This window comes from Poecilia latipinna, unplaced genomic scaffold (genome assembly GCF_001443285.1).
Source record: "Poecilia latipinna isolate Pla-1442-1.1 unplaced genomic scaffold, P_latipinna-1.0 Scaffold859, whole genome shotgun sequence".
NCBI classification, from domain to species: domain Eukaryota; kingdom Metazoa; phylum Chordata; class Actinopteri; order Cyprinodontiformes; family Poeciliidae; genus Poecilia; species Poecilia latipinna.
The window spans coordinates 841-26956 of NW_015113475.1; the positions used below are offsets into that span (position 1 = coordinate 841).

Genomic DNA, 26116 nt, shown 5'->3' on the forward strand with positions numbered 1-26116 from the left:
AGCAGTTCTTCATTATTAGGTTTTATGAGCAGCTTGCACATGTAGCTGTAAAATAATTGCTTGTAATGGTCCCTCTTTGTATATGCTCAATAAAAGAAATTCACTGCAGAGTGATATTTTCTGTGGGATTCCACTTATTAGCCACATTTTGTGCAGCTAATGTAAGACATTGCCATGGCAGCGGCGGCCGCATTGTAGTTTGTCCTCATATATACCCAGCGCTTCACAGTCTGCTTTATTTAGTCCGTTCATTGATCAACAAGAATGAGATGAGTTTTCATATGCAAATGCCCTGCAGTAGGCAGGAGATGAATGCCTAAGTGGCACTCACACCTTTTTGCACTATTAGCCCCATGCATCATTAAACAGAAGTTTGAAATAGCTGTAATTTTTTTGCAGCCTTAAAAAGGTTATCTGCTCATACATATTAGCTGCTTTTGCACCCCCGCAGGTAAGATACTGCTTTTTCTGTGCTAATGTTTTCTTGTTTCATGCCTTTTCCCCCCCAAAAGTTTATTATGATTGCTTTTACAATATAAGATGGTGTTGGTTGGTTTTTGGAACTAATTCTGAATAATTAACAAGACGTCCTGCTGGAAACCTCAACAATGTTTTAATGATGTTTATTATTATTATTATTATTATTATTATTATTATTATTATTATTATTAGTTATTATTAGTAACCTTTGTCTCCGGTTACACTGCCCTTGAAATCCTTTTAAACAGACATGTTTCCACATTTATTTATTTTTTTTTTTTTATCAAACCCGCATCTACACTGTAACAAATACAGATGAGTGTCCATATGGAATAATTTACAGCATTAAGATACAGCATCACTTAAATGTTTCAAATTATGATTTTCAATAAGTGAAAAAAGCTTTTGAAACCGTCCTGAACCTATGTGAAAATTTCATACCCCGTTGTGAATTCATGAATCAATTGAGATTAATCGTTTTCAGAAAGTTGAGTCCAGCATTTTATAATAATTCTTAGCTTGGTTTCTGCCACCAGGTAGACCTGATAAGTATTTGACTTGAATGCAGAAGGAAATCCAAAACATTTCAGGAGCTCTGCCTGTTATTGAAATGCGAATATGCCTGGTATGAAAATTTATAAGGTCAGAATATATAGACATTCTGATCCACACACTGCTGGTACATCTCAGATTCCTATTAGGGAAACCTCTGTTTGTCAGAAAGAATCTGATTTTTTTTTTTTCCTTAAATAAATCATAGCTGCCTCTTTATCTTATTTCTGTTTTTACGGAACGTCTGATCCAACATTGTTTGGAATCTGTCATCATCAAGCAAACCTGCAACATTTAAAGCACAACTTCTGCTCTGTGTGCTGCCTGATTACTCTGTTTTCTTCTTTTCATTCTTTTTCAATCAGACTGCTTAAACACAGACTGCCAGAAGCTGCTTTGATCTAAACCTTGCAGCCATTCTCTTTTTGGGGATATGTTTGAAGCATTACTGATGCTTTTTTTGAATGTTTGTTGTGTGTTTGTTTTGTTTTACTGACCGAAGGCGATGCAAAAAAAAGAAATTATCATTTATGCTCAAACACAATATTTAGGAGCTCTGTGCTGCCCCCTGCAGGACAATCCGGGAGCACCTCGGAGAGCAGGAAGTTTCCATCTCTCTGACCATCGACTCCTTGGAGGAGAGCGACTTCGGCAACTACTCCTGCTACGTGGAGAACAGCAACGGGCGGCGGCAAGCAAACGTCAAACTCATCAAGAAGGGTGAGCCGAAACATCTGGAGCGTCATTTTTTATTTATTTATTTTTTAAACATAAATCAAACAAATGAGAAGACAGGCTTGATAGTTAGTGCTGTGGGAACTGACGATTTGTTTCCTGCCTTATTGAGAAAATAACAGGAAACTATAGCGGACAGTGCAAAAATAAAACATATTTATTCACCTCAGCTTCAAAAACCAGGCCTTTATGGTAACATTATACTTAACATACTGTCTGACCCCAACTAACACATAAAACATCACTTTGATAGCCACTTCTTTTATTTTTAACATTATTTCATGCTAATTTAAAACAGGGATGCAGATTATTTTAGTGTCCTTACTTAAAATACGTTGGGGAATTTCTCTGCAGCCTTTAAGTTGTCGGTATAGAATACATTAACATAGTAAGATATTCCTCCTCTCTTTAAAGCTGGAAGCCTTGGATCTAACTTTGATGCCAGCCCAGTTCCTCTCCATTTGCTATATTAAAGGGGCTTATGCTGCATGCTGGAATCTGAAAATAAACTGCTGCAGATTAGCCTCTTCCTCGCAGGATGGAAAGACTGCAAGGAATCATCTCGTTTCTGTATTTTCTGAGTTTTTTTTTTTTTTCTTTTTTCTTTTTTTTGTGAGTGTGTGCGTTTGGTTTTGGTGCATTTTTTAAGACTGCTCAGTGTTTACATCACTTTTAAAAAGGCATCACAGTGTCTTCGGCTCTTGAAGCTCAAAGTGAATGTGATTATTTCGCTCGTTTGATTTGACATGCTTTTGGATCCCTCACACGGAAAACGCAAACATCGCCAGCAGCAGCGCACAAAGCCTGACTCTCAAGTCCTGATCCCCTCATAATGCAAGCAACATTAGCATATAGCGCTATGCTAGTTTTCAGATCCATTGAACTTTTTTCAAATTCTGTCTTCAGTGTAAATATTGTATGATTTCACATGGCACATTAGCACAAAGTGGTGCCTTAAGTGTGTGGCGAACATATTTCAAACTGTGGGGCTTCAATTTGTATTCAACCCCCTTTATTCTGATACCCCAAAGAAAATTAGGGTATAGTTGGTGTTTGAACTATTAAAATAGGCAGATATAGGCTTTTTTAGGAGGTCCCAAGTATTTTTAGCTGTTAGCAAGTGGTTGTGGTCTGTAATCACCATGGTTACCAGGGTTAACCTGTCAATAGGACAAGTAACAGTTGTACTGGGATGTCTGAAAATGAATAGAGTCAAAGTATGTGTAAACTTTGAAGAAGTCCTTTGCAGTTAGAGGTAGCAAAGGACTTGAGACTTTGGAGAAAATTTGCAATCCAGCAAGACAACAATCCGAAACATTTAGCCACAGCTACATGGTTTAGATTTAAGCACTTTGATGTGTTGGCCTGATCAGCCCTAACATATACCGTTATTGACTACTTTGTGTTGTTCAATCCCAATAAAATATATTTGTATTCATGGTTTATAAGGGGGGGGGGGGGGGAAATACTAATTGTACAGCGCTTTCCTAATTTTTTGGACTGTTCTTCATCATTTCATGCTTCCCCCTTGTCAGAGAGAAGCAGAAAAAGAGGGAGAGGAAGTAATGAATAGCCCTCTTCCATGCGGCTCAATCATATCCAGTCTTTTAGTCGTTGGGAGCTAATTTGTCTTAATCTGTCCCTCTGCAGCGTTGCTACAATATGGATTCCAGGCAGGGAGGAATTTTCCTCCTCCACTGTAATCTTTGCAGCTTGAAAAGCAGCTGGCTCCATATGAGGTCCACACAGTGGAGCCGAGAATCAGGCTGCGCAAAAAGGCAGGCGGACGGAGGGAGAGGTGGAGAGGACATTGAATTAAATATGTGGTAGGAGTGGAGTTTTTAGCAATGCTCGTTAGCCGCAGCGCCTCGCTCTGAGAAATCAAGCAAATCAGGATGATTGCCAGGACCGAGAGGAGATCCAGCTGAGCCCAGAGGAGGATGGTGAAACCTGTAGTCACGCTGCCTCGAGTTTGTTTGCTTTTTCTCTGTCTTTTTTTTTTTGAACTTACGCACTCAAATGCCCATTGGTGAGTTCAGATGGCTGAAGGTCATCAACAGACAGGCGTGATGAGGCGGAGCAGGCCATGCTCGTTAGCTTTCAGGAACATCATCCCTCATCATGGGAGCTGTCAGCTTGAAATCCACTGCAGGGAGGCGAGCATCGCTCACCACAAAGAGGTTAAACGCGCACCAGTGATGGATCGCGACGCATGGGAGAGTCCTCTCCGTCCGTGGTTAGACGTATATGCAGCGCCGCGGTCAGCCAGGGAATCTGTGAGGCGTGGCTGGGAGGAAAAGTTGAACCGGAATGTCATCAGACAAAAGTAAGAAGATCTGAAAGAGAGTCATGATCAAACCTGTCAGAAATGCAGCAATCAGATTTCGATTTCCAGTTTTGACCTGCCAGTAGCACTTTTAGCGAATTTCGATCTCTATTTCAGACCATGAGCGTTCAAAGCCGGTGTTGCCAGCATGGCCTCTTTGTTTAATTAAAGAGTATTCAAACTTCTACATAAGAAAGAAAAAGCAGCAATGAATTTGAAATCTTTTCAAATCCTTTCGATACGTCTTACCACCCAGACTCATACGCCTCCTTAAGAGTGAGGAGTACAATAAGCTGAAGACAAGCCTCCACAATGCTGATTAACTTTTGAGCCTGATGTGTAATTTCTTGTGGGAGTAAATGTGGTTTGGATTTTTGATTTTCCGACTGAACGGTCAGGAGCGTTTGAGTTGAAAATTGTCCGATTTAGCAGCCAGACTATATCTGGGTTCCTCTCTACAAACACTGACCACACCGTCTCCTGTCGTTGTTAAAGGCATCACCGACATAATCTAAAGTAATGTACTATAAAACCAAGAGAAGATCTCTGAAGATCTGTTTCACTTCTTCATGAGGTCCTGCCAAACTGCTCCGATCCGTCAGGTGATTCAGCAACCACCTGAGCGCTTTGCCGTTTTCACAGCTTTACACACACGCGCAACCAATCTTCATAAGTTTGGCAGCGCAATTTGTCACGTGCCATTGTCGCACCGGTTGCCCCGGCGCGAGTTTTTTTTATTATCCGAGTCGAGCCAGGAGGCTTTAAATGACAGGCATAGGAGCAGCTTTCTGCTTTCATTCGGCTCTGAGTTATGTGGCATCCGAATCCAATCAAGCCAGAATGAGCAATGTTGGAAAGATGGAGAGGGGAAACAAGAAAAACTGACACAAACACAGAGTGAAGGGGGTTGCGGCCCCGGTCGATGCATAAAAAACACTTTCACAAACACGGAGTCCTTCCCCATTAGCCGCTGGCGCCTTTCTTATCCGTCATGATGGCATCGTGTGTTACCTTTACATCGATTACGTTTGGATCCGCAGCTGTCGGATGCAAATGCGCTTGTCTAAAGGAGCAGAGAGAAACCATCAGGTGGAGGAAACGACTGAGAGGAGAGGCTGTTGGATCTCAAAGAAGAAAACTTTATTTTCAGCTTAAAGAGAATAAAGAGAGTGTGTTCACGCCGTTCAAGCAAACTTGAGGAGAGCATGTAAAGAGTCAGAAATAAAAGGTATCAGTTATTTCTTCAGTAGCTTTATTTTGTTATTTAAGAGGCTGGTAGACTTGAGCAACTTGATCCAAGGATCAGGAATGGGAAATTGAGTGCACATTTTCAATCCAGCTAGATTTTTAGGTTTAGATTTTAAACCTGTCCTACAGAGACTTCAAAACTGAGTAAATGTTGCAATACCGCTATCATTTTTTGCACAATTTAAGCGTCTCTTATGTTCTTTGATTATGGTTCTGATGGTTTTCAGAGTTTCTGAGCAGTAAAAAAATGTTCAGTAAGTGACTGAAAATAATTGGACGATTTAGGATGACACTTTGAGCTTTGAGCTTACAGGAGAACAGAGCTAAATCCCCACCGAGATCAACACAAAAACATGATGCGAATCTGTTATTTTTTAAGAAGAAATTGTATGTGGAATTAAATCAAAAGCTCAAGGTTTGCCTATTAAAAATTGGAGACTTTTCAACATTTTTAAGCAACACCGAGAAGTTATAAACCAAGGGCAGTGCGTTCGCTTTCCTCATTTTCTTTTCTCTCCTTAAGTTCTTCTTGCACTCACTGATGACAAATACTGACACACAACACAAACACATTTTCTGCCTACTTTTATGCTTCATTCAGAGTTAATCACATGGCCAAAAATGAGAAAAAAAAAAAACTGAAGAAAAGAAAACTGTAAAACTTGCATCTTCAGAAAGAAATAAAATGTTACTGATAAAGACATTTAAGATCAATTAAATTATTTTAAAAGCATAAGCTTTTCTTTCCTTCTTTCTTTGTGTTACTTTGCTTTAAATACTCAAATATTGTTTTTTTGTTGTTGTTTTTTTTGGAAATACCAACATAGAAGTGTTTTTCTCTACCAGCTGAGCTGATGTACACAGTGGAGCTGGCTGGAGGTCTGGGGGCCATCCTGCTGCTGCTGATCTGCCTGGTGACCCTCTACAAGTGCTACAGGATCGAGCTCATGCTCTTCTATAGGAACCACTTTGGCAGTGAGGACATTGATGGAGGTAAGATGCACACGCCGTCACCTGTGTGATTTCTAAAAGCCCCTCGCGTTGCTATAAAACCACTTTCCCTTCCCAAAAACAGGAACCGAATCCCAGTCGTGACCAGTGTCGGAGATGCTCCGACGCGCAGATTTATTTTTATTTAGAAAGCACCTGGGCTATTTATCAAGTCATAAAGCCGCAGGTGGCTCCATTTTTATGCAAATGCGGCTTGAGCTCGAATGACTCATTGGCTCCAACTGAAAAGCCTTGCATAATTTCATCTAGTTCTCGGGTTTAGGGAATCTTCTTCACCTTCTCCCGCTGGAGCGGTTAAATAAAAACTGCTAAATATTCACTGTGCTGTCCCCCGAAGAGCAGGAAGCAACTCGCCAACCACCGACTGATACAGAATAAAGCCTCGGTTTTCAGCGTACGCACATCGTGTTACTTGAATAATGTTAACAGCTGCAGATTTTCTTAAGAAAAACAAACTGAGCGGCTTACACGGTCGCACAAAATGAAGGATTCTTAAAAAAAAAAAAAAATGAAGGTTTGGGGGGCAATATATTGTGCTAAACACTCACTATAAAGCAAATCAAAACACTACCCCTGTGCCAGACAAAAACATTAACTCTCAGACCTCATCAGCAGTGGCAAAATGAAAAAAAATAAACTTTGATTGGACCTGGTGGATGAGTCTTAGCTTGAGAATGCATCAAACTGAGACAAGGAGCAAGTTTTAATTTGATTCCCCTGTAATGAGTCTCTGTAGGACCAGCACAGCAATGAATTCAGGAGGAATGAGATTAGCTCGGAGAGGCTGCAGGGTTTTTGCAAAGTGGGGGAGAAGAAGCAGCTGGAGAGTTATATTTGATAAGAGGGAGAAATATTTGTGACAGTTTATTGAACACCGTTACCTCTGGCTTTGTTGGAACCCCAAAAAGAAGAATTTTGGCCGTTGAACCCGAAGCCAAACAGTTGTCGTCTTTAATTGGGCTACAAGAGCGAGTGCTAGGAGAGAGAGAGAGAGAGATAAAGAGAGAAAGATTATCAATTTATTCCTTAGAAGAAGGGGATCAGGTCCAATGTCGCACGGCACTCCAGAGATCCCTGCGCCGTGGTCTGATGGATCTCCACTCTGCCTGCCACCTCAGAGTAGCAGTTTCCTGTAGATAAGTGCAAATGATTAAACGGGACTGTTTAGTCTCTCAGCGTAGATAAGGAACCAAGATCCCATCTACACTGGGATGAACTTTTTCACATTTTATCACATTACAATTAAAACGTATTTGCCAAGATTTTTATCTGGTTGAGATACATGAAGTGAAATGAAAATGATGATATAGATTGAATGTGAACATACATTTCTAATTCTAACTCTGACTCAAACAGGGGTCCTTGCGATGCTTTTTGTAGGGTTGAAATGATTAAGTGGATTAATCGTGATCGATCAATTATTGAAGCAATCGTCAACTAACTTAGCAATTGATTAATAATAATCAAAGTAATAATCAATTAATCGGTTACTAAAATAATCCTTAGTTGCTGCTCTAACATTGTATGAAAATGCTTAATCGGTTAGAGGAAAAGTCTGTAGTCCATTTTTTTTATCCGATTAATCAATTAATCGTTAGAATAGTCTAGGGATTAACCGATTACTGAAATAATTGTTAGTTTCAGCCCTGCTCTGATGTTCTCCAACAAACCTCAGAAGCCTTCATAGAGTACTACAACTCGATGTGGAAAACCTCAAGACAAGAGCACTTATGCAACGCACCGTGGCATCTGCTAAACAGATACATATAAGATATATTTGCTCAGACTGGTACTCCTCATCAATAAAGGCTTCGAGCCAGTGCACAGAGATGTGGTTTTCTCCTGCAGAGCCCCACACGAGCTGCCAAGAAAGTGCCAGCATTTGATCGTGGCCACTCCAAGCACTAATTGAACGCCCTCCTCTGCCAGATGTAAAATTGTAAGCTGCGCGCAACAATAGGATGGACTGTCAGCTATTTGTCAGCGATGCAATTTAGTTAAAGAGCGCTCACTTGTCACATTGTGTGGGTGTCACCAGAATCAATAATAGGCTTCATGATGACAACAGGCGAGCTGGGCTTGACAAAGAGGTGGGAGCTCATCAACACTGCGCCATAAATACGAATGTCATCGTTGTCAAGGCAGCGAGGACTGATGAGGCTCCCTCGGTGTTAAGTACAGTTTGGAGATGCAAAGCGCTAATAGTTTTGTTGCACACATGGCGACTCTAATGCATATTAGATGTGCGTATGCCGCTGCTTATTGTCCGCGAGGAAAAGTTTGGCACAGCTGACTGTGGCTCCTAGATGTGGAGTTATAGAGTTTTATACCATTTTTTTAAGGCTGGTTGGAATTCTGTAATAAAACCTGATTTGTCTGAGCTTTAAACAAGAACTAATATACTACACTTTTCTATTTAATGTTTGAAAGTGGTTAAGCTGATTTAGAACTCATACTTGTGTGATGAATGGCTGAGCTGCTACTCCTTTGATATGTTCAAAGGACATGTAGACATGGAGTCTTCGAGTCTGCAAGAAAAGTAGGGACATTTGAAGTGAAAAATGATTAAAGGCCATATTTATCCCAGTCCCTTTGATTTATAGGTTTGCTATGATATCAGACTTTGAATGATTTAGTTTAAAAAAAAAAAAGAAACAGAAGTCTTGCAAGGGAGTGTTGCAGCAGAAATTTACGCCCTCGACTCTCCTGACACTTTTCACAGGAAGTTCAAGAGTTCTCCGTTTAACTGTGGGCTGTCAGCGCACGTGCACGCACCTGAAGCGCACGTGCGGCGCGTCAGAGATACGTGGGCTTTTGGTTTTGTAGGTAGATCCCACAGCTTTCTCTCATAGTGACTTCTCAAGATGCTGGAGGGGAATTAGAGAAGGAGGAGGAGGGGGTCAGGCTTTCTCTCCTCTCTGTTTTTCTCTACCGATGAGTGAATCACCTCCACTAAAATAGCCCTTGATCTGCCTACACAGCATTTGTTTAAATGCTAGCAGAGAAAAAAAACAGAGACAGAGATTTATGCCTCGGAGTTAGTTATACTAAGTGAGGTTACATTTCAATTATTTTTACATGTCCCCGGTGCTGTAAAATGAATTGCACGTTATAAAAACAAGATAGATTCATTACGGGGCGTCATGTAAGAGTGGTGTGCACTTGCCAAATATCAAGATTACCCTCTGGGAAGTGAGTGAATCTTGTTGACAATCTCACAGCTCCTGAGAGAGGCTCAAGTGTAAAATGGAAAGGATATTAACGGAGGCGAAATGGAAATGCTGCTCTGAACACGCTCCATCCGAACGAGACGTGTATGTGGCTTGTGCAATAAAGCAGCAGAACAAGAGTCGAAATGACGACGGGATCTTTGAGCTCCGAAATCTGCTCTTCTAAGATTTTACCTCTGGAAGGATTTCCTACGGCTTGGTTTGGGTGTGACAGGTGTAAATATCAGTGAGGGTACACTTTTGAAAAAAACAAAAAAACATGACAATTATAATCCAAAAGCCACTTTCTGTCTGTATTCAAACACAGAGGTCGATGAATTCAATGGGTTTTTTCTCTTTTATCTTTTTAAAATGGTGTTATAACACTTTTTTTTTCTTTTCTGGTATGTGAATCACTCCATTTCAAAAGCCAAACCGAATAAAATCTTCATGACTGTTGTTGCAATATTTAATGTCTTTAACATGTTAAATAAATGAGACCAAAATCAAACTTTTTGGCCTAGATTATAAGTATTATCTGTAGCACAGAACTGTTCAAGTGTGTGCGCTTGCAGAATCTCACAAATCAAACATTTCTTTTACAAAATAAATATTAAATGTACACATTTCGAAAGCGTTTCTTGCTCCTTTACAAACCACGTCGAAACCAGTGAGCAGGTTTAGGGTTGTGGCAGACACGCTCCAAGTGATTTGGTTGTTTTGCCGTGGAGTCAGAAGCCATTATCTCCGTTCCAATAGAAGCCCTGGGATATCTCCCCGTCTTCCGTTCTCCTGATTTATTCTTTTACTGTTGTGCTTTAAGCTTAAGAAGACACATAAACTCCTCCTTCCCCGGCTCACTTTCCATCTCCCAGCTCACTACTTTCAGATCCATCATCAATCTCCGCTTTCACGTGGGTGATGGAGCAGCGCCACGCGACGGCGGGGCTGAGCAGGCGGAGCCGGGCGTTTAGCTCTAATTTGTTTTTGCCTGCAGAGGGCACAATAGCCATCAAGGTAACATAATTTGTCAGTTGGGTCTGAGCTGTAATGAAAAGAGCTCGGATGGGCAGAGGTGCCCAGAGGTCAGCGGGATGGAGGCGCCCTGTCTCGATGAAAAACTCCCCGTGAATGATAGAGCTGTCTGCACCCGTATGAAAACAGATTATGAGCATCTGAGGTGGAACAGAGTGTATTTATGGCCCAGTTTGAATTGTATAAAAGCAATGATGGTTTGTATAACTCACTGATTTAAGCTGCCACTGATGGTTTCACGTCCATCTGCTTGCAGAAAACAAAGACTATGACGCTTACCTGTCCTACACCAAAGTGGACCCGGACCAGTGGAGCCAGGAGACCAGAGAGGAGGAGCGCTTTGCCCTGGAGATCCTCCCTGACGTCCTGGAGAAGCATTATGGGTATAAACTCTTCATTCCAGACAGGGACTTGATCCCCACAGGAAGTAAGCTCTCTCTCATGGCGATGTCAAGTTGTGTCCTATGTCTTGTGGCTTGGTGTTGCTCGTGTAGCTGTTGTCGGTGCGGTGGCGATGCCGTGTTTTGTTGGCTTCTTGTTATGCGTTTGTGCCGTTGCATAACAAAGACATGAAGGAGCACCATCGGTTTTTCATTTCTGATCATCCCGAATTTTTTATTTTTTTTTCCTAACCACGAGCCCGACTGAGGTGGATCCGTTTTTTTTGTTTCTAGGAGTGCTAAAACCTGATGAGGTCTGAATTTGACCATTTTTACAGAAACAAAAGAGACAGCTACCTTAGAAGTTACTTTTCAGTTTGCAAAAATGACAAAATATAACTTTTAAATGCATGCTTCCCAAATTACACCTTGTAATCTCAGGTCTAAGACTGGAATTACAATAATACATCTAAAAAATTATCTTTTAAAATTATGTAAACTTAGTACGTTTCCATTGAACATTGGATCCTCATGGATAAAAATAAAGTTAGGCAGACTATTTTTAATTTCTAAATTACATGTTTTTATCTTTTTTAACAAGTTTTTATATTAGATGTTGATAAACAAAAAGTAGGAGCTTAAACCATGAACATTTTCATCATTTTTGTTTTCAATATTTAAGAATTCTGATGTAGAAACATAAACTTGAAGTTTGAAAAAGTATTTTTCATTTTACTTTTGTTTGATTTCACGTTATTTTGATACGTTATCTTTTTTAGCTTAATTTAATGGTTTTATTATTGTTTTATTTTGTTTAATCTTTCACATGCATATTTTCTGTATATTGAACAATATTTAAATCTTCCTTAGAGTCTTATGAGTCTTGGATATATATATTTTTCCCTCTTTCACACACACAAGATTTGAAATTACATTTTAAGAAAGAGACCCCAACTGCCCAATATACATTTTGTGTTAGTATGTTAGCATGAAAATCTTTAATTTAATGAGTTTTATTAATTAATTTCAACAAAAATACAAAATGCAACTGCAGTGGTTTACAAAAACAACACTTTATTGCACATGTTTGAATTTATGAATCATTTATTATCCACACAGAGTAAAATTTTACATCCAGGCTTAAATACATACATACATCTCTTGTAATTTTAGATATCTGTCTATTTGCAAGTTTCAGACAAAACACTTGTTGCCATCAACAAGCTGTTCTGACTGGACTTCTTCTTGGCAGAATTGATGGAGCTCATTTAAATGTGTTGGTTTCCTGCCACTGATTCTGCTTGCAAGCATATTTTCAATATGCCTGAGGTCATGGGTCATCCACAAACCTTAACACCATCCCCACTTTTGCAGTCCAATTTCATTTACTAGTTTGTTTTTACAGAGAGAGGCGTATTTGGAGTCAACGAATGCCAAATAGTTAAACATTTGTTGGCTTTTTAGTTGCTTAAAACCAAAGAATATTGCACTGGGTTCAAAATGCACGCGTAAAACAAACCTCATTAAGCTCCAACAAGATGAAATTAATAAAAGCAAATAAGGAAGCAATAAATTCAAATGTTTTCTAAATTCATTGAGGTTTTGTTGTGCACTTATTTCACTCCGAATGGTTAAAAAGAACAGAAATGCTGCTTGTGTATGAAAACCTCTAAGCCCAATTATGCATCATAAATCAACTTTTGTGCGCACACTACAAATATCTACAATCCGAAGAATAAAAAATAATCACCAAATGCTTCACCTGAAGTAGAAGACCAATTAAAAAGCAATGCGGCATGCAGCATTTCCAACGTGTTGCACCCAAAGTAACCTTCATTGCCTTTCAAACACAATCAGCAGAAGGTACAGTCCTGCTGATTAGAGTCCATATTCCAGATCCAGCTCTGCAAAGACTCTGCCTCTGCATGCTGCTGTGTAATGGTGTCAGCTGCACATTACAGAATCTCTTTATGCATGGATATTAGTGCATGTTTTACCACAGCATATTCCTAATGGAGCATCTCTCCATGCCCCGTGCTTATCTTTGATTAACTCAATACACAGATGAGTTTGATAATATCATTATGCTGTTAGCCTCCATTTCAATACTTGCATCTGCCTGTCTTCCCCGCACATGCCGCCATTACTAATTACGCGTTCCGTCAGTGGCTTTGTGCCAGGGTTATAAACTGAATCTGTTTCTGTGATGCTGTGCTCGCAAACTGGTGGGAGGGGGGAAGGTTTGGGACTGCTGTAATATGGGAAAAATGGCATAAAAATGCAAGGACGGAGAGGAATCTCAACCACAGCTTGCCACCATTTCAGCCCGGTGGTGCTGCTGCTTTCTGCTTTATTGTTGCTACGCATAAACATTCGACTCCCAGTGGGAGCGTATTAGCATCCGAACAGTTCATATAACACAGTATAAGGCAGAGTTATGCATAAACAGAGTTTGTGCCTTTTGGGGGTTCGCCGTGTGTCAGCAACCCTTCTGAGTTTTGTTTTAGTGGCATGTCAACTCTGAGGACAATTCAACATTTGGATCCCATGTGCGGTGGATCTAAAAAGTCTCCACACCCCTGGTAAATTGCCAATCTTGAAACCAGAAGTTTTTCCACATGTAACGTCACATTTGTCCTGTACAATTCAGGCGAAAACACATTTATTAGAGGAAACATTAAAAGAAACATCCATAGCCTCCACTTTTTGATTTTGTTTTTCAGCATTCATTCTTTCTGAGTTCACACCTGACATCAGTAATAGTTAAAAAGAAAATTGACTATATGAAAATGTTTGATTTTCCAGCTGCTCTTCCCTTTTCTAGAGTATATGTGGAAGATGCTTTGGAGTTATTAATTATGGTCGCAATTTCTTTGCATTAGAAAAACAAAAAAGATTAATTTCGCAGGGGTGTGTTCACTTTTGAGAGCCACTGTACTTCCAGCACTTTCCTGAAGCGGAAGTCCTGGCTGAACTCCTACCACCTGCATTCCTCTGCGTTTTTATGCTTCATGTCCCATATTAAACTGGAATAAACTGCGCAGTGCGATTATCAAACAATCGCCGCCGTCTATGCACCAGTGGATAAATCCAGTTTATGCCAGGGGAGAGTCCCCACATCTCCGTCACTGTTTTCACCTGCTCACGAATCTTCTGATCACCCTTTAAATGTAAATATCTATTGTTTAGGTTTCACCAATGATCATTTCCAGGATGACACAAGACTACTTAGAGGTACTTTTTCAACCCAGATTTTTTTCCCACATATGTTGACAACCAAACCTTTGGCACATGCTGTGACAGCTTTTCATTTTTATTCATTTAACAGACAGAAAACTGTGGTTTGGCCAGAAAATGTTGCTGTTTTTTATGTGACAAGCAGTTTGATGTGTGCATCACAAATCATAACCCAAACTCAATTAAACCCATACCACTTTGAGGAAACACAATATTTTAGACCTGTTGTTGGAACACTTTCAGATTGTAAAACATAAATTTGTCCCTTCTTTTGTTCATAAACCATCAAAGCCTTAACTTTATTCACCTGTAAACAATCCTTTATGTAGCTCGCAGTTCTATATCACTCTGGTGAATTATATGGATGCTTAATCATCAATATGATCAAATTTATTATGTTGTTTAATCGTAAATGAAATTCTATAGCATTGTATTTTCAATGATTGTTTTTCTGATTCATTCCTTGCTAACTTCTTTTTATCCATCTTGTTTTTGTTTTGTTCCTCCATCTTTCATTTCCTTTTCTTCCTTTTTATTTCCTCCATTGTGTCCTTTCTTCCTCCCTTTGTTTCCTTGACACTCTTTGATTTCTTCTTCTTTTCCTTCCTCTAGTCGCTGTTTTTGTGTCCTTACTCTCTTCTTTGCATTTTTTTTTTCTTCATTTCCCCTAATCGTTTTGACCTGCACTATCTTCCTTCTTTTATCAGTTGTGGCATCCTTATCTTCCACCTTTCCTTTCACGTGTCCATCCATCTTTCCCTTCCCTCAATGTCCACAGCGGATGTTTATTTTCAGAGCTAAGATGATGAAGTGCAGAAACAATATGGGGACGTTGTGATTAAAAATGAGGGTAATCATAATTGTAATCATAAAACTTGATGCATCATCACACCCCAATGCGTTAAATGCTTTAACAATTTCTCTTTTTTTCTTTATGTGTTTTGCTAACAAAAGTTAGAGGAATTACTCTCCTGTTGTAAATTAATTGGAACTGCTTATTAAAAACTCAAAGACAACAGTGATTTTTATGAGCTATTTCACTAGAATATGATCTGTCAGATCTGAAGAGAGAAACATTGTATTCCCTTGGCTTTAGAGGGTGGAAATTTAATTTTTAAAGTTATGAATGGCTGGCAGGCGGCATCTAGAAACAGCAGATTTACAGTCAGTTAAAAAAAATCAAATCAAGCCACTCTTCATTAGCTAATGTAGAGTATCCATTAATCCTTTTTAGTTTTTTTCCCCCTCCTGATATACTACAGAGAAATCCCCAAAGTGAACTGGCTCAGACCTTGAAGTGGAGATTTGGCCTCAGGGTCCTGTTGAATTACAGCATGATGACCAATTACCAAACAGCACAGAGACTGGCTTGTCATGTTGAAGTAAAGGGCAACTTCAAACCCAAGTTTACTCTAATCGAGCTTCTCTCATTGGACAGCCTCAGGCGCAGCATGACAGAAGAGAAGCGGCTCACTCTCCGACGTATGCAGAGCGGGCCAGGGAGGGAATGTGGCGTTGGTTGGCGTAGCGACCAGCAGACACTCTGAGATATTACCAGGAGAAACGGAGTCTGGTTTTATCCCATCCACCTGCTGCTGTGGCGTCCAAGAAAGCCTAAAAGCAAGCATTAGCTGCGCGCACAGACGTTCTCTCATGCTTTCGCTTTCTCCTGACACTCGGGGCAACATGTGAAAACCAAAAACACTCAGTTTGCTGCCCGATGACGCATCCATTAGCTGAAGTGGCTCCGCAGTAGCTAATGTAAACCCACGCCGTTTTCTGCCTACGTGTGGCCGAAATCTTCAATGTCTCGGTTTTGAATGCAGAGTACAGATGCAGACTGGTTTTTTTTTTTGTTTGTTTGTTTGTTTGTTTTTTGCCACCTCTGGGGAAAAAATAAGAACCATAAAATGCAGTAGCGTAATCTCAGTGAACGTTTTTGAAAAACTAAACCTTTAAATTGTGTATAATTGTGGATAACTACATTGGATAATTACATATATCAAGAATTGCCCACAAAGTCACTTTAACAATTACTCATTAACTTTGGTTATTTTCTTGAAAAAAATCCATGAAATGAAATGTTGTATTTAATCTTTTCAGTGTGACTATACTATTACAGTAAATGATTGATTTATTTCAACTCCTCTTTGCAGGAGGTACTAACAACTGTGTTGTGTGTGGCTGTTATTTAACACTCATTCATTTCTAAATGGTGGAATGGTTAAATCAGAGTTGTATGCTTGATAAAGTTTTGATAACTATAATGGAGTAGCCTTATAAAAACTTGAGGTGAGGCCAAAGAGAGTTCTTGTACCCTGTGTAATATTGTTTTTCACATTTGCATCAAAGTTTAGCTTTAAGTCTGTTTAGTTGATTAACAAACATAAGGAAGCAGAAATGATCAAATGCTTTTGAGTTTTCCGCCAAAGTGACGAATGTGTTTCTCTGTCTCGGTCGATCCAGCCTACATCGAGGACGTAGCGCGCTGCGTGGACCAGAGCAAGCGACTCATCATCGTCATGACACCCAGCTACGTGGTGCGGAGGGGGTGGAGCATCTTTGAACTGGAGACACGGCTACGCAACATGCTGGTGACCGGCGAGATCAAAGTCATCCTGATCGAGTGCGCCGAGCTGCGGGGCATCATGAACTACCAGGAAGTGGAGGCCCTCAAACACACCATCAAAACCCTCACCGTCATCAAGTGGCGGGGCCCCAAAAGCAACAAGCTCAACTCAAAGTTCTGGAAGCAGCTGCAGTACGAGATGCCCTTCAGGCGCACGGAGCCCATGCTCACGCACGAGCCGGCGCTGGACGTCAGCGAGCAGGGTCCCTTCGGGGAGCTGCAGACCGTCTCGGCCATCTCCATGGCGGCGGCCACTTCCACGGCCATGGCCACCGCCCATCCGGAGCTGCGCTCCTCGTTCCACAACACCTACCACACCACCATGAGGCAGAAACACTACTACCGCAGCTACGAGTACGACATACCCCCGGGGGGCACCCTGCCAGCTCTCTCGACTCTGGGGAACCAGCACACCTACTGCAACATCCCCATGACGCTCATCAACGGACAGCGGCCGCAGTCCAAGTCGCCGCGCCAGCAGAGCATGGAGGAGGGCCACGGCAACAACGCCATGCTGCCGCTGCTTCCCAGAGAGACCAGTATATCCAGCGTAATCTGGTGACAGAGTCGGTGCCGGGAGGGTCCGGGTCCGGACGACATCCGTCACAGGGGGGACTAGCCGCTGGCAGTCGGACCCCAAATCCACCAGAGCCGGACGGAGCTGAATGGCACTAAGATACTTGCTGCTGTTACATTTGCACCAGGAGACAACATGTTGGGGAGGGGCGGGAGGGACGGAACATCAGACACAGTGGACAAAACCGGAGCTGAAAAATTCTTGTATTGTTTTAGTCTAATAAGAGCTTTTATTAAAGTTGAACCACAAAAGAGGGGGAAAAAAAGAAGCAAGGAGAACATTTTTTTGTATGCCTGTAAAAACACTCAAGTAACACAAGCCAACACCTGTCCTAATTTACCGCGAGAGTCGAGGAAAACAGGGTCCTGTACATACGTTTTTCTAATTCTTTGTAGCAACAGTGTTTGGGACTTGTTTCTTTACGTTTCCTTATCAGTTGGGAATCTTTATTTTCCTTGTTTGTTTTCAGTTTGTACTAAAGTGAAGCAATGGCCTGTAAGATGTGTTGGTAGAACTGTTGTTAACTTTATCCTAATTTGTTGGCTGGTGTAGTTTCTAATGCTTTTGATGGGGGTTTTTATTTCTTGGGAGGGACAGTTTAGAGTCACAGCCCTCGGGAGAAGGCTGAGATGTTATAGGTTTGGGCTTAACCAGAATATGCAAAATTTGGAGTCCAGACAACGGGACAGCACTGGCTTTTCAACTCTGATAATGAATGCTTTTGGGAAAAGAAGACTTATGGTGCTAGGCTTCACATCACTATCTCGTCACAGCGACATTTCCTTTTAAAGAGCAACCTTGCTATTTACCTTAACAGAAGATTATATCACTGAAAAGTAACTATGTGTATTATTTTATGAAAAAAAAAGAAAAGTATATTTTTGTAACTGAGGGATATTTGCTTAGAGAAGTTCTATGTATGACGTTTCTGATAGAAGCGACTGGGAAAACGGATTTTAAAAAAAAACCCGTTTTGTTATGTGGAACTGCTTAGCTCACAAAAATCACTCATTAATGTCTTTTATTGTTAGATGATACAAACATGCGAAGTCGGGGGTTTTGACATTTTGAATTCACTCACAGCTCAGCAGACTTTTTTCTATCACATTTGTTGATTTCATTGTCATTGCAGCAGCTCGCCGCCAGTTTAGTAGGGATGAAGCTACCGATGATGTCAGCGCGGGTGAAGGAGAAAGCCATCGTCACTCAACCCAGTTTCCACAACAGGACCAAACAAGGCTGTCCAGGGCTAAAATCATTGTCTCAGATTTCCATTTCCTGCTAAATGAAAGCCCTGTTTGTTTCCCATCCCCTCCCCAGGTGAGTTCTACTCCCAGGGTTCTCACGTTTCCCTCCAGAAGGCGGCACTCAGTGTTCCCTAATGTGCAAAACATCTACAGTGCCTTGAAAAGAGTTCACTCCCATTGAAACGTCACATTTTGGCAACCACAAATTTTTATTTTTGTATTTTTTTTTTTATGCAATTTTATGTGAAAGAGCAACACAAAGTAGTGCAAAATTGTGAAGTGGAAGGAAAAAAAAATTCTGGATTCAGTCCCCAGAGCATGATTCTGCCACCACCATGTCAGGGTATGGTCAGGGTTTTCCACCATGTAAAGTTTTGTATGTTGGTCAAAAAGAGAGCCTTCTTCTACAAGTTTGTGGCAAAGTTTAAATCGGACACCTTATGGCCTCTTTTCAACAACGCCACACAACTGATATTGTTCCAGGTAAAAGACTACAAAACCTGAGGTGCTGAACTCGAAATACAAATAGAAAAGGAATGCAAATGCATGCCACACTTTTCAAATTTTATTTGGAAAAAGAAAAGTTAAAAAACAAACATTTCCACCCTCTTCACAATTATGCAACACTATGAGTTTCAAGTTACATGAAAAGGAATTTGTGGTTGTAATATGACAAAATGTGGAAAAGACTCTTTTGCAAGGCACCGTAAAACAACTTTCAACACCAACCTCATGAAAAGTGTAAATGGCTAAATATTTACAAATTAACTTGAGATAGAGTTTAATTTAATAAACAACTAATATAAGCTAAATTATATTTAAAACTAGTAGCATTTTAGAATGAAATCCTTCAAAATGAAATATAATGAATGACGCTAATGAAATCCTGGTTCATAGCTAATAGCAAAACAACTTTAGACCAAAGCAAAGGTAAATGGAACAGACCTCATCCACAAAAATCTGTTTACTTCCCATCCTGATCGGTACCGCTCCATCCAGTCAAGATCACGTCTCCCATGACAACGACCCCGTTTCCTGAATCTGCCTGTGCCACATACCATTTCAGTTCTCATAGGAACTAGCTTCAGCGTCTCAGACGATTCATTTTGTGCCATGAAATATGCAAAGTGATGAATTTGTAAGAACATAAATGAAAAACTGTCATTTCCCCTCCTCTAATGTTTTGCTTTCTAATCTTTCTGTTGTGTAAAATTTGAGAAAAGGCCTGGGTTGTTTTTTTTGTTTTGTTTTGTTTGTGTTTTTTTTTATAATTTATTGAGGTGTAAGCCAGCATATTTGCATTTGAGATTTTTTGTTTTTTGTTTTGTTTTGTTTTTTTAATCAGAGCCTTTATTTCACACTGTTCCCTCCATGGAAAAGCGAAGTACTGATGTGTTCAGGAGCATCGACTCCGAACAGAGACCTCAGATATGGCAAATGTGTAAATAAAACCTTTACAATATTCAAATGAAGACAATCGAGCCATACTCATGGAACCTGCTGGTCATTATTCACAAGGTTTCTCAGAGTGTAACCACTAATCCTCACTGGAGTCCAACTCCGACGTCTTCTTTGCTTTGAGAGGCTCTGTGAATATGACGACAATAACACTTTGGTTCATGATAAACAGAACATTTGTGGTGATGAGGCTTTGATTGGAAAGGTCATGACGTTGGTTGATATTAACGAGAATATATAGCACAGTTATTCCAGGCACTTTCATGACTTGAGACGATGTCTCTGTTTTCTGATTTATTTTCTATTATGTATCTGCAATGTTCATTAAAAGAGATACTGTTATTAATAATAAAACCACATTTATGGTGATGGCATTCCTCCGTCCTGTATGTGATGTGCTTGGAGAAGAGCGGGAGTGACGTGTTCATTTGGTAAAACGAACAAAAGTAAACATCCAGCTCTCCGTGTTTATGGAGCGGCCGCGTGGACTGCTGACGACGCACCGGATCGCAGTTTTTGGTGGAGAGCCGACACAGTCCCCCCTACCAAACCCGACTGCCATAACTCTTCTGTTTCCCGAAGAAAGCCCTGAACAAAAACGATCAGTAAGTCTCCTTATTCCACTTGGGGACTGAATCAGCTCGACCTCATTTTCAGATGGGATTAAATCAGGGGAGCTGCAACGCATTGAGAAAAAGCTATGAGATGCATGTTGTCCTGATTGCTGTCAAACAAACAGGCACACAGCAAGTTCTACATTAGGAAATACATTTATTTACATGTTTTATGTTCTTGTACTGATCCATAAATTTGTTTCATTCAAGATGTGATACATGCATACATGGATTTATTTTTGGTCATTTTGATGAAAATCCCAAATTCAGAACATTAGGATGTAAAAGAAAGGTATAAACAAAATGATATTTTAGTACATCCATCCATTTTCTGTACATCCTTGTCCTAGTGGGACTGGGTTTTGGACCGTGGAAGAAGCCAGAGAGAACCCAAGCATGAATAGGGAAAACATGCAAACTCCATGCAGAAAGACCCCAGGCTGGGAATTAAACCCAAGACCTTCCTGCTGCAAGGCAACGGTGCTACCAACTGCACCACTGTGCAGGTTGTACTACATCATGAAGTTCATATTTGAAGCTTCCCACTGAAGATGACTGGGACAAAAATGTGGGCCTTTTACATCAATCCAAAAATACTTGAACACTGAGTTAAACACTCAGTTGTTTGGCCCTTTTCAAGTCACCCCATACTATCTTGGTCTTGTCCAGAGAGGAGCAGCACTGCTGTCAGGTCCTACATAATGTAGCATGTGTGTTTCAGATGAATGTGCTAATTAGTGCTTGTTTAATCAATGTTAATTAGAGAGAATGCACCATGCTCTACATCAATGATTCCTCTCAACCACTAGGGGCATCCTTCCTCTTCTGAAAAGTGAGGTTTGTGCAAAACCAATGACATAACACCACACCATTCTCAGACATAAAGCCTACAATTATATATTTGCCTTGTTTATTTTTTTTTTCCAATTTAAATTTTAGGGGAGAATGTGGCAGAGACCAGTGAAGCTGACCAGTCAAGGCAAAGAAAGCATTTCTCCAAGTCCAGTTTCAGCTTGTATCTCAAAGTATTTATTGCTCTCTATTCTTTGTACCATTTATACATCTGGATGCACACAGAAAGCTGCCAGATGTTTTATTATTCGGAGCTGCTGCCATATGGTGTGTGTAAAAAGGAAGAGCTCCTAAGCTAATTTTCACTTCATTACAGTGTCACACCATAATAAGCTCCCTTAACAAAAGCAGTGGATGAGTGAAGGCATTTGCTGTGGTGAGAACAGACACACACCACAAGAACAGGTGCTTTGTATCCATACTGGTGAGGAGTATTACTCACTGTGGCAGATAAAGCAGCCATTCCTCTTGGTGTCCCACAGGGTCTTGTTATAAGCAGCCCTGTGTGACACGTCTTCCACTCTGAGAACCAGGCCAATTGTCTGCGCATGGATAGAACGAGAGAGAGCTGGGAGCGTTTGCAGAGGCAATGCAGGCAGCTGTTAACCCACTTTTGAGGTAATCCTGCACTCACCATGGTTCAGCACAACATAATTCCCTGGATCAACGATCACGCTTCACTTTCCAAAAAGTGTTCCTGCCACTATATAATATAGTGTTATATTTACTGTGTCAGCTGATCCAAATGGAAGATGAAATCTGGACTTGAAATTCAACATTTTTCTGCTAAAATATGCAGAAAGAAACTTGGCTACGGGAGGAAATTTGCATTAAAACGCTGCCATCTGCTGGAAGCATGTCGCAATTGACATTTGCTGAGAACAGAAGACAATATGGAACATGATGGAGGGAATAAATCCGTTTTATTACTTGTCCAAATTGCTCCAGCTAAAATCTTTTATCCTTTTAGAGCATGTAATTAGGGTGTTTCTTTGAAATAGATTAATCATTATGGATTTGGCTCTTACAATTTGCTTACACTTCTTTTTTATTTAGAAAAATATATATTCTAATGAGCCCATTGCAATGAAATTCTCACACAAAAAAAAATCCAAACAACTCTTAAGTGAATAAAGTGGAATAATACAAGGAACAAGGACTGAATATACCTCTGTTGGCGTTTGTCTCCGACAAAATTCAAAGACAAAAGTCAGAATTCGTTGGGGGAAAGAATCTGATATCTTAATTCTTAGCGTTTTGTGTGTGTGTGTGTGTGTGTGTGTGTGTGTGTGTATGTGTGTAGCTTCATGAGTTTCTCAACAAAAGTAACACAAGAAATTAAATTATAATTATGTAATTTATTTTTCTTGAAACGTTCCATAATATTCAAATATCTATACTTATCTTTCAGACTTTCGCTCAACCAGGGCCAATGGCTACTCGCGTTAGTCCGTCAGTTTGATTGAGGGAACAATCAGCCAATCACAAACACACAAGGAGCGTCGCTCCGCCAAACTCATCCAGGTGTCTTAAATTAGCAATTCCACAGTCGCGTTGGGGAGATGAAGACGGGTCAACAACTGAAGGTAGAATAAAGTGTCTTTAATGCTAAATTAATCTGTTGGCGTTCGGTGCATAAACGTCAAGTCAGAACACCGGCTTTACTGCACTTTTAGCAAGTGGTTGCCATTTATGGGAAGATATTTAAGCGTCACCTGGCGTCTATGTAGCGCTACTACATATTTGACTCATTCAATAAGAATATTTTGTACAAAGTTATTTCAGTACTGAATTTAGTAAGTGAAAACATATATATATATATATATATATATATATATGCAAAAAATCTAGTTTTTTTTCTGTACACCCTTGTCGCTATTGGGGTCGGGAGGGGTGCTGGCACCTATTTCCAGCAAACGTTTCGGCAAGAGTACACCCTGGACAGGTCGCCAGTCTGTCACAGGGAAACACAGACAGACAACCATACACACACACACACAAACACACTCACATCTAGGGACCAATTAACCTGACAGTCATGTTTTTGGACTGTGGGAGGAAGCCGGAGTACCCAGAGAGAACATGGAAACGCCAGGCCAGAAATCAAACCCAGGACCTTCTTGCTGCAAGGCGACTGTGCTACCAACTGTGTATCCCTACTATTAAAACTGAATTCCAAGGAATTTATTTCTAACAAACCAAATATCTTACAGCCATATCAGGAATGTCTAGATTGTTTTGTTTACTTTTTGTTTATGTACTATACAGATAAACTGAGTCGTGAATGCCTGTATGAGGTGCAGAAATACATCTGAGAAGAACCAGACGTCTTCATCAGTTTAGTTAGAGGTAAGTAAAACCACATGCAAGTTATTGCTGATCTGTATAATCCAAAATAAGCAAGGTAACCCTTTGAGAAATGCAGAAATTATTAATTTCTATATTAAGGGAGGAAAGTAATGTGTTAATTTGGGATGGTGTTTTTTTAATATTAAAAGTTGACAGGAAATTTGAGAATATATGAATTTCAAGTGCTTGCAGAATATGATCTGCAAGCACAGAAACATGCAAACACCCTATGGTTTGGGTAAGGAAGAGCTGTGATGAATTGTATCATCATCCCTCACCTATCTTCCTACTACCCACCTATCCTCCTCTCACCCCTGCCTGGCTCTACTCCTCCTGACCTTTCAATACCCTCTGCCTTCCTATCCAGAGGTGAGGCTTGTACCCAGTCTAACTGGGCCAAATGCACAGACTCAAACCACTGTGTCAACCAAGCACCCGACAACTCTGGTGCTTGAACTTCTACAAGTACTACCTAGTAGGTTTTTCATATCAAATTTTAAAACCATGCCATAAGCAGGACTTGGGTCAAAGTGCAAACTCAAACCACTGAGCCAGTCAAGTAACTGACCACTTAAATGTTTGAACGTCTATAAAAACCACAAGGTAGACTTTGTGAAATTTTAAAACCATGTTAACATGGTTAACCAAAAAAGACAAGTTTGGTCTCCATCCTTCCGTTTATGCAGCCGACCTCTACATAGTTGATTTCACTTTAAAAGTGGTCTGTCCATTTGTCAGTGGTTTGTCAGGGGAGGCATGAAAGTTCAAAAATGGTCACATTTTTAAAGTGGAATCAAGTATGTAGGTTACAGCCAGCTACACATTGGTTGTTTTGATGTCCATTTATATCAACCTATGTATTTGAGGCTTTAGGTGGTTTATCTTTTCTTTTAAGACGCAACTATAGTATTGGAAAAAGATCCCAGTTAAAATGTCCAGTTTCCATAAATAGCTATTACTATGCTGGAATTTAATATATAAAATAACTTTTCCCCACACAAATAAATTTGGAATAAAGACATCTGCTTTAAACATAAATGTATTTTTCTTTGAAAATTGTTGGACGAAGGTATTGTTTGTGTACATCAACTTTTCAACAAAGATGATATTTTTATAATGAATTTCTGACCACATCATTTTCCTGTACTCCCTATTGTGTATTTGATGCTATTCCTTCTGGGGTGAAAATGTTATTGTCTTCCTCTGTTTAACAATTATTCATTGACCCATTTTTAAGTACAAAAACTAATACATGTATTGAAGAACTAACAATAAGAGATCATATAACCAAACCAGCTTCTACTTCACAATGATATTTGCTAGAAAGAAGTTTGGTTATTGCTGAAAAAATACTTTAATAATAAGACTGGAGAAGTGTCTAAAGATTCTGCATAGATGTTATACTGTTAATAGTAAAATATTTAAATATTACCCAAATGTGCACCCACTGTGTTCATTTTGTCACAACTGCTCTTATACATCTTTTAGCCTACTTTATATCTTCTCTGAGTAAATTTGGTTGGTGTTGGTTATATTTTCATGGTTGTAGGAAACAAGCAGCAGTAAGTTTTCCCCTTAGACTTATAATTACCTGACCAAGTGCTTGTGATGTCACCTTTGAATGAAAGTATAATTTAAAACAGATGCCGCAGGAAGTACACCACACATTAACTTGCACTGGGGGAAAAAAATGGAAGACAATGCATTTTACTTTAAACACGTAAAAGGAAATATATTTTCTTTAAAAATGAAATAACAAAAAGAACATTTTTTTTCCAGAGGAGCTGCTTCTGTCGTTGCAGAGGTAATTTACACAGGACATGAAATAAAACACCACACTGAAAGTGGCCAAAACAGCTGCTACACCACAAGTTCAAACAACTCTCTAGATTTGATGTCATCAGGCCTCCTTCTGACTGCAGGTAGGGGAGCGCTGTGCCACTTTTGGTAAAGTGTGAGAAAGTTATGTCACATACTGAGCTTCTTTTCAGGATTAATATACACTGGCTCTTGGTAATTCACTCGTATGACGTACGCACCATTGAGACATTTACACACAAAATTATTTTCTTGCCTCCAAAACAAGAATACTTTTCATATTTTTAAAGACGACAGGTAACAGTTTCTGAATCAGTGGCTTTAGGGCTGAAAGCTCTTTTCTGTCACTTTAACGAGCA

At 40.0% G+C, this 26116-nt stretch overlaps 1 protein-coding gene across 1 annotated transcript; it reads left to right on the top strand.

The window, feature by feature from the left end:
• Positions 1-1583: 1583 nt before the first annotated feature.
• On the top strand, positions 1584-17674 carry LOC106956945 (interleukin-1 receptor accessory protein-like 1; the record flags this gene model as incomplete). Its single annotated transcript, XM_015048063.1, has 5 exons — positions 1584-1752; positions 6188-6334; positions 10853-11023; positions 14166-14210; positions 16680-17674. Coding segments are annotated over 5 exons (1257 nt in total), but the record flags the coding sequence as incomplete, so codon positions are not given.
• Between the last annotated feature and the right edge of the window lie 8442 nt (positions 17675-26116).